We start from the raw sequence: 10,114 nt of genomic DNA on the forward strand, positions 1-10,114 counted from the left end.
GCCGAACATCCCTAAAAACATTCAAGCAACACAATTACAAATAGAGTAATTTAGAGACAATAACCTTACAACCCCAAGTGCATACTCAGTGCCACAATGTAAATTCCTTTTATTTTTATTTTTTAAAATGTTAATAATTAAATGACAATGAGCTTTAGAACCACAGCTTGTAATGCAGGGTGAAATGAACAGAGTAAAAGTTCTCTGTCTTACTTTTACCATTTTCTATTTTATGTTCCATCATTCGTAATCAACCACATTTAGTGGCACTTGGACAGAGTAAAAGTCATAAGTTGGATGTATTTGATCATGCAAACTATTTTGGGTTGAGGATTATTATATGTATTTTATTCTATTGTGGATCTCTCATCATAGGAGATTAAAATGTAGTGGCACTTGGAAAATGAGAAGTCAAAGATATATGCTAAAATGAAATTGACTTATCTACCAAATGTATGCTGGAGTACTTAAGCAAACTACAAACTCTGAATTTCAATTAACCTCATCATTGGCAAACGAGAGAGAGAGAGATGGGGCAACTATAAGTATAAGATCTAGAGATTTTACTATAGAGCCCAACAGTATATCACAAACTTATCCAAATAAAGGTGGTTTCTTCCATCTACAGCACATCAGAAAATAAAGATTATTATAGAATTTTGTACATTCACACACTACTTTCATAATTTATTCTTTTGGTTAAGAAGGTAGAGACTCCTTGGTCTTGGAAATAGGTGCTGTTAGCTCTGCATCTCGTTGATTCTGAAGACCTGTTTTTGAACCACTGGCTAGATCAATCACTGTTGACTCAAAGGGGTTGCCACTAAATAGAGCAGGCCTCTCATCACTGCTGCCTTTCAATTCCTCAGCTCTTGATAAATGAGACCTGTTAAAAACCATGCCACATAAAAAGAAACAACAACATATGAAAAAGAGATTGAAGAATGTATTACGTAGAAGCTAGAGTAGCCAAGCTGCTAGTCATCCTCGGTTTTGTTGATTCAAGCATCTCCTCTGCCATTGAATGACATCAAAGTAAATTAGAAGGAAACAAATGAAACTCTCTCTCTCAAAAAAAAAAAAAAACTTTCACTCTATTCAGTTCGCTTTGGTCTGTTTCTCATTAATGCATTAATCGCTCTACTTTGAACATAACCAAACCATTTTAAATGACTCTACCGTGTCATTTCATCATAGGGGGCAAAAAATTGCAAACGTCAAATGAGGTTGACTCTGTAATCAACCTTAAGTTACTAGGATACTAGAAGTAGAGCAACATATCATAGGTTTCCCACAAGGACATAGCAAATCCGTTTCTGCACAAACTGCCTCTCAACTACACATTTTTTTTTGGATAATGGTTAGAAATTTTGCTGCCCCTGCAGCTCGACCCAGCCCTCTCAGCTACACTTATTAGAGCTGGCCTAATACTTAGGCTGAACTAGATCAATTTCACTGCCCATCATTCTTGACATGCTGCAGAAGCCAGCATTTTTGTCCAATGGGGTACTACATTGAGAAAACTTCATCTTTTGAACAAGTCTTAGTGTAATCACATATCCAACTTAATTTATCTACTAAGCAACATGTAGGAATTGTTTTGTAGGATTTACAGTGCTTGTTGCCTTTCAAAAAAGCAAGACACGGAGAGCATCACTGATTTATCAGTCACAAGTAAAATCAAAAAACATACATATCCATGGCTCCAAACATATAAAACTCTGGTATTGTAGGCTTGTAGCTAATCCGAAAAAGAGCATAATATTGTACTAATGCCTAATGCAGCACACAGAATTATTTTATTAAAAAAGAAGTGGAATAGGCAAAATGAATGAAACATAAACACCAAAATCAAACTATAGCTTGAGACATAAGGAGAAGCCCTTTCACAGGACACGGCAGCATCCGCTTCCCTATCTTCACTAAATGATATTCATCATAGTAAACCTTTGCCATCAACAAGCCTTAGCATCTAAGACTAACGTTGATAATAAATGGCACCAAAATGTGACATTCACATTTAAGACTAACGTTGTTGAATGGCAATCCTTCTATAGCCATAAAAGTTCTTCAATCACATAATCAAAACATTTGTATAAATGAGATCAATCCTAGTCCGCTAATTAACATGTACTGAATGCAATGGAAATTCCAGTGATCACAAAAGATTCAAAAATTACAAAGTTCTACATCTTTATGGAGGTCTTAGTAAAATGCATAACCAAAACTATCAGCATAACAGAGCTACAAAAATCATTCCAGGTACTTTATGAAGTCAAAATTTCAAACGCTATGATCTTCCCTCATTTCTTCTTCCCAGATGCTCCACCAGTCCTGCACATGGCAAAGATCCAATACGATGCATCAAGACACAAATTACATATAGAAATCTATCAATCTCACCAATGTCAATCTGGTGACAAAAGTATCAGTTTCTAGTTAAAATCAAGTATCTTCAATTACTTAAAGAGTGCAAATGTAAATTGACTACTGTCCCAATCATGGCAGAAGCAGCAATCACCATGGAAACAGACTATTTAAATCTCAAATAGCAAAGCTATGGTACCATAACAGTATCGGATCAATTTTGTAAAAAAATCAGCGTTATTAAAACCGTCACGCGCACTTTAGCCCATAGACCTCCTAATGCCAAGGAGCAAAGCAAAGTGTACCCCTGATTGAAGTAAAGCACACATTTTTTCAAATATAATTTGTAAGAACCTATAATTTTAAAAAAGGTTAATAGGCTTAGAAAATAAAAATATACTTTTCCTATTAACTCAATTGGTTGGTGCAATTGCACAAGGTTTGTAAGTTCAAATTTAACATGAGTTATTTCAATTTCTTAACAGTTTGAAAACAATTGTCAATGGATAATATGATAATAATCTAATGTGATTCTTAACAATTCTTAACAATTGTAAACATTTAAACATAACATTTTATGTAATTCTATTTTATAAAAATACATAACTGTGATAACAATGATTAAATGAAGTATCTGGTTTCAATCAAAATCTATCCAAAAGACAAAGACTAGGAAATAATAGAAGATTATCCCTGTCTGCGTAGTTCAACACCTTAAGAATAGTGTCTGTATATAAATGAATACTCCATGTCATTTCCTTCAAGACCAAGTGATCAATTTTAGTAATTGACTTTCTTTTTAGCAAAAAAGAAAAAACGAAAGATGCATGCCTAGGCACACTTAACATATTAATTCAATTATTGATTTAGTCTATTTACACATATCTTCCTAATATATATATATATATATATAAATAGGAATTTACTAACGTGTGCCCTTAGGGCATATATTAGTAATCCATTTTAGGAAACTGTTTATGGAAAAGTGAAAAAATAATTCACTGTTTTGATAGCTTTTTCAATTTTCCATAAAAACTTTCTCAAAATAGATGGTTAATGTGTGCCCTACAGTGCAATTCATATGAAACCAGAAATGACTAACACTCAAATGCAACCACACTTAACATATTACAAAGCAAGCCAGAACAAATATAACCAGAAAAGGGTAAGAGAAGGGCAGAATGAACAGTTCACCTCATCTTGAGGAGAACATTGGACACTCGTCTCTTCTTCTTTGCCCTCTTGTGGGTGGGTAACTCTCTCTCTTCTACTTTGCCCTAAGGAGGAGGATCCACTGCAGCTTCCTTTTTCTTTTAGGAGCCAATAAGATTATTATCAGGATAAATTAAGAATAATATTTACACTTTTTTTGATAGTTTAATGATATTTTCAAGCACTAACTATGTCCATTCTTTGGCAAGCTATTTTTAAACACATCAAGTAAGCATGCCAGTATCTATAAACTAAATTTTGTAGCAGATATTAAACATGTTACTGGAAAAAGTAATCAAACCTTCCATGTTCAAAACATGTCAAAAAATGTGTAAATTATAATGAATACAATACCAAATTAGACAGAGAAAAATGTGTAAATTAGAATGAACTACAATACCAAATTATAGTGAACTACATGCCAATCCTCTTTGTCATTATTTCCCTTCTTCATTTTCATCCTAAGGTCTAGTACTTTCTGCTGTCATTTTATTTGTTGGCTTCCCTTTGCAAGAAAGGGAAAGCATCACTGAAGGAAATTAAAGGCTGAGGTCAAGCTACGGGCACAAGGAGCTAACATGAGCTAAGAGAAACTATGATTTCAAAGAGGAATAGCTTGTACTCACAAAACAATTTGCAGCTGATTCATGGTATTAACGCAAAATTACAAATGCTACCAAGAAAATTTTGTGATCTTTAGCAACATAATTTGCAGAAGAAAAAACTAAAAAATTTAAGAAGATAAACTCAATCCAATCAAGTTTAAACAGCACTGCAAGTCTCCAATTAGTTCTGGGATGTTCATCTAGCAAAAAAGGTAGAAAGAGGTTTGGGGTCAGACGAAAGAGCTCACAAATTAATCTAATATTAAAATTCTAAGAATAGTTTATTTACACAACACTTGGAATTTGTCCCATGTCATGAATCATACTCATGAGTTAGTGATGTGGTGAGGAGAACTTAGGTGGTATAGAACGGTTTAAGAAAAGATTCCAACAACAAACAAGATCAAAGCAAAGTAAAAAATAATAACATTGAAGTAGGAACAATCAAATATCACTTGCTAGGCTCAAAGAGCTCAAGAAATATCTAAATCTAAACTTTCATAAAATAGATAAGAAAAAAGCTGCCTACAACGACTCACAAGAGGCTTTAGTAACCCTAGAATCCTAGCTCTTGATCTTAGATTACCTTTAAGAATATTAAATACACAGCAATAAATATAACATAGTATAGAGAAACTCCCTTCTATGTTCATGACTTCAGAAACTCCACTAGTTGAGATTCTATGCTCATTACTTTAGAAATTCCACTAGTTGAGATAAGGCATTGCTTAGCTAGCTCAGATACCCCACACAGTAGATAAAACAAAAGAAACCGTATTTCATGAAATCAAAGATGAAATAGAAGTAAGCTTTTACATAGAAGACCACATATTACAAATTCACTCCTGTACCGCAAACCACATACAAAAATCAGCAAACTTGGCAGCCCATTATGCTGGCAATAACAAATGTCAATCCAGGAAGGAAGCATCCATTTGAGCTTCCTCCCTCTTTTAAGGCCAGGGAAGATTATTAACCGGAAAAGCCTCAATTCTTAGCTAACATTACAATGATAACCAACACTTTCAATTTTTTTATTTTCAATTTTGCCTAGGTAAATAGGGAGGAGTGGACAGGTAGGGTTTGAATGCCAAAAATCAATCAATCTAAGAACCACAAAAATCCAATTTATTTTTCATTTCAAATACTAACTGATTGCACCCTTACACAAGCTAATTTTAAACCATATAAACACACATAACCGCAGCTTCAATTAGACATGCCAATATCTACAGACTAAATTTGATTTCATAGCAGATACCACAAACATTATATCAGAAAGAATTAGCATACCTTTCAAGTTAGGGGAAAAAGTCAACAAATATTTAAATAATGACGAATTGACATAATCAAATTAGATAGAGAAAAAAGCCTCAAAGCTAAACAGTGAAAATTAGTTCCGGGGAATGCATCAAAAAGTTACAAAACTTTGAAGACTCATTACAGATGAAATGGGAAACAGATAGGCAGGCATACATCATTCCTTCCACCTATTCTTCATCTGCATCTTTATTCTTCTTCTTCTTCTTTTTCTTCTTCTCACTCGAAGCAGCCTCACCATCACCTGCACCATCCTCAGCCTCTTTGTTCTTCTTCTTCTTTTTCTTCTTCTCAGACTTCTCTGCTTCAGGGGAACCAGCTTCAACCGTAACTTTGTGCTCCTTTTTCTTCTCCTCCTCAGCCTTCTCATCACCTAAAGGCTCCGCATCACCATCCTTTGTATCCTTCTTTTTCTTTTTCTTCTTGTCTTTCTTTTCAACTTCAACCTCCACATCTTCTTCCTTGACTTTCTTTACCTTCTCAACTTCTTGGACCTCGGCAACTTTAGCTTTCTTGGAAGAAACAGGAACAGGGCTATCAGTGCTTTCATCCTCCAACTTCCGCTTACTCTTCTCTTTCTTTTCTTTCTCCACTAGAGCTGGTTCAGTAGCAGCAGCAAGGCTCGCAACCACTGAATCCCCACCAGTTGGTAAAACCAGATTCCTCACCCACTCTTGAGGTGTTTTCTCATTCGGCTTCCCATGCTTATCCAACTTCCCATCTGCGACCAATTTTTTCTTCATCAATGCCCTTGGCCCCAACCCCCACTTCCTCGGATAAGTATCCCGATCCATCACCACCCTCTTAATCCTCGCCACCACACCATGATCACAAGTTGCCATCACTGCTGTGGTCATTTCCGCAATCCCCAATGCAATTGCTTCACCCTTAGTAGTCATAAGAACCACTTCTTCCCCAACCTCAACCTCATTCTCAAACCTCAACAACCCAGGAATCATCAACTTAGCACCGTAACATATAGCATTCACAGCCGAATCCTTCACAACCAACCTCTTATAACTCGTCAAAAGTACTTCCAATGGCATAATCGCCCTCCTCAAATAACTCTCATCCCTATAATTCTCATAAACCCATTGAGCATCCATCACATCGTGCATCGTAACCATATTATCCTTCTCCCCTAAAATCCCAGACCTCACTCTCCTCAACTCCTGCATATGCCCTCCAACCCCAAGAATCAACCCCAAATGCACACACATTGTCCTAACATAAGTCCCAGCCTCACAAGAAATCCAAAAAACAACCAAATGCTTATCTGCATCATACTCAAGAAGCTTACTTTCATAAATAGTCCTAATCCTAAGCTGTCTCTTGACAGCAGAAATCAAAGGCGGCCTCTGAAACACAGCCCCTGTAAGCGTCTCAAGTGCTCGAGCCACCTTAGACTTATCATTCACAGAAGAATGCAATCTAGCAACACAAACATACTCTTTCCCGGCACCCTGTTGGGATTTAACAAGCCTAGTGGCTCTATCAATACAAACAATGAGATTGCCAGTGACTTTGGGATCAAGGGTACCACTATGACCAGTTTTTTCGACCTTAAGTATCCGTTTAATCCAAGCAACAACCTCATGGGAAGAAGGGTTAGCAGGTTTGTCAAGATTGATAATACCATACTTGATGTATTGATCAATAGGGCGCTTGAGAGGCGAGTATCCACACGGGAGGGGCGTGTAGTGTCCGGTTCGGACGTTGAGGCGATCATAATTCTTGAGAAGGATTGGCCATTGTGAGGTGTCAATGGAAGGAGTGAAGTTCTGTGGCTTGATCATGAAATCCTTCTCAGAAACATCAATTTGGGTAACTGATTCACCTTCGCCTTTGGACCGGTGCTTCTTCTTCTTCTTCTCCGAATGAGAAGCCATTACCACCTTCACAAAGCATTACAATAAAAACCCAAATGAAAACAAAAACAAATATAGGTGGAAAAAAAAAAAAAAAACTATTAGCGAAATGGGCATTTTTTTTTTAACAAAAAGATTCATTCTTGAAAGGGTAATGATTACATTACACTAAAGTTTTTGTTTTTGGGTTTGTATAATGGTTTCTACAGCTTATGAACAACAAGGTTTATAACAGTTGTAATAGGAAGTAAACAATTTGAGTAAAATGAAAAGCACAATATACAATGATGTAGAAAGAGTTAATTTTTAATTGAATAAAAAAAAGTAAATGAATTGTGGGCAGTTTTGATTTGATCATACCTTTGGCTGTGATTTTGAGTTTCAGCAGCTGCTGGTGTTGTGAGAGAGAATCAGAGGTAACCAACTGGCCAGAGCAGAAAAACCCTAATGCTTGGGTTTTATGGCCTTTAAGGTTGTGCCTTTTTTTTTTTTTTGTAATATTAAAACTACGTAGTTTTGGAAGCCTTCCTACGTTTTTTATTTGGGCTAGGCCTTTTTTTTTTTCTTCTTTTTTTTTTTTCTTTTTTTGAGAAACAAAAACTAAAAACCCAAAAGGCTTGGGTTTGTTCGTGGCTGCAATTTTTATCCTTTGTGGGCCGAATTCTAGAATTTAATTTTTAATATATTGTGTGTGTTATTGAACCCCTTAGTGGTTTTTTTTCTTCTTCTAGGATACCATTGAAATTGAGAAATTTTATGTCTTACGTAATAAATCTTAAGTGATAGATTATTATTAGTAAAAAAAAAGTAATTTAAGTTTTAAATTCAAATTAGAACTAATAATAACTTACTATTTATAATTTATTGTGAAAATATCGTAGACGTAACATTTCTCACATAAATTACATTAAAAAAAATATTTAGACTCTATTTTTTAAAATGGAAATTTTTATGAGAAGATAGTTTTTTGTATTTTTTGTGTTTGTTAGTATCATAAAAAAATGGGTTTGGTTTACCTCTAATACCTTTTTAATTGGACATGTCCTTTTATTTTAAATATACAATAACAAGTAGTAATGAATCTTGATCCCACCTTTTATTTAGTTAACGAATGATGTAACAAAATTTCATTAAAATAAAAGGAGATTCCTTTTTAAAAACTACTAGAAGTAGATCAAACCCTAAAAAAATTGGTCAAAGGGAAATTGTCTCATAATTTGTCTTATTTAGCTTAGCATAAGATAGAGTGATTTTCAACTAAAATTTTCTAACAAATCAACTATATCTCATGCAAAGCTAAATAAGAGAAGTCAAGAAATAATTTTCAAACTTATTTTAAGGTCTTTACTAAATATAGGAAAATAAAATAATCTTCTACAAAATACCTTTTGAAAAATGAATAATTTTCCAGCAAAATGTTAATATCCAAATAAACAGTAATATTGTTTTATCTACTATTGTTTTGTACTTATCATTAGCCCATAGCTCCCTATGAATATTCCTTCCAATTTCCACATGTGAATGTCTTCCACTGTAGTAGAACTAGATCACCCAGAAGCTTTGCATGGATGTTTGGCCCTTTCAATTCATGAAGATAAAATCCAAGCAGGAAGTGCTATCGCTAACCTCAACTCAAGTTCCAAAACACAATCTCCAGTACCACAAACCCATACCCTTTCTCCCATATCACAAAACACAAACTCAATCTTAATCATCTGATCCTCCTTCAAGTTCCCATTCACAACCACTTGCAAAATAAGATCAAACATCTTTTGAAAGTCTGTTTCCATCACCACTCTATCCTTCTCACGAAAACACAGGCTTCAAGAAATTAAATTGCATGTTTCTCTCTCTTGCACGAAAAATATAAAATTGAACCCACAACTCTAGTTGTGGTCGTCCTATGAGAGCATGAACTCCATGCCCCAGGATCCTACAAGACCACAAATAGTGCCATCTAATCCAATCCTCAATCTCCTAGGTCTCTTTCAACTCAACCCAAGTTTCTCTATCCTCTTAAATGTCTCTCAATCCTTTGCTATTAGGTCTGGGAGTTGTTTTGTCCACATGTGACTAGGGCTGTCCAACGGGTAAAAGACCCGACCAAACCAACCGGGTCCGACTGACTTGAGGCCCAGCGGGTGGACCCGAAGTCCATGGTCGGTTAGATTCGGGTCCCTCTCTAATAAAAACCGAATAGTCAGTTCGAGCGGGTTAATGGGTTAAAAACCCTTAGAACCCGACCCATCCGATGGTTCCAGATTAAAAAAAAAAATTTTGATATTTCTAGAACACGTGAAGTTTGAAGAGAGAAGAGTACTGATTGGACTAAAAGCACTGAGTTGTTTTGTGATACATGCTAAGTTTCAAATCAAAATCCCTAAGTTGCTAAGAGTGATGGGACTAAAAGGCTAAGAGTACTAATATTACACAATTTCCACACAAAAGAAAATCTTCATCAAAAGATTTAGAACGGCTAGTCGGCTACACTTCAAATCTGTTAACGTGTATAATATATTATGGGCTTTAGGCCTAGTTAGGTTACTTGTATGGCACACATATTTACTTGTACTACTCACATATGCCACCTATATAAAGGCACCTATGTACATTCTTTCATTGATGAAATACAATATAATTACATTCAGTATTTCTAACATGGTATCAGAGTGAGTCTTAATCTTGTAAATCCACTTATAACCAACCACAGATTTCCTAGGAGGAAGTGTCACCAAATCCTAA

The 10,114-nt window shown here is 35.3% G+C and overlaps 1 protein-coding gene and 1 long non-coding RNA gene across 2 annotated transcripts; both read right to left on the minus strand.

The window, feature by feature from the left end:
* Positions 1 to 486: 486 nt before the first annotated feature.
* Positions 487 to 1,051, minus strand: LOC136070924 (uncharacterized). Its single transcript, XR_010632202.1, has 2 exons — positions 954 to 1,051; positions 487 to 886 (listed from the first exon to the last, which is right to left on the minus strand). It is a non-coding gene; the product is annotated as an uncharacterized LOC136070924 (long non-coding RNA).
* A 4,463-nt stretch (positions 1,052 to 5,514) lies between these two features.
* On the minus strand, positions 5,515 to 7,854 carry LOC111989479 (H/ACA ribonucleoprotein complex subunit 4). The gene is made up of 2 exons (XM_024021257.2): positions 7,733 to 7,854; positions 5,515 to 7,399 (listed from the first exon to the last, which is right to left on the minus strand). Exon 2 carries the CDS (start codon positions 7,391 to 7,393, stop codon positions 5,675 to 5,677), a length of 1,719 nt encoding a protein of 572 aa, XP_023877025.1. The 5' UTR covers positions 7,394 to 7,399; positions 7,733 to 7,854; the 3' UTR covers positions 5,515 to 5,674.
* Positions 7,855 to 10,114: the final 2,260 nt, after the last annotated feature.

The sequence above is a fragment of the Quercus suber genome, unplaced genomic scaffold, assembly GCF_002906115.3.
Source record: "Quercus suber isolate HL8 unplaced genomic scaffold, Cork oak 2.0 scaffold_270, whole genome shotgun sequence".
In the NCBI taxonomy this organism is placed as follows: Eukaryota; Viridiplantae; Streptophyta; class Magnoliopsida; order Fagales; family Fagaceae; genus Quercus; species Quercus suber.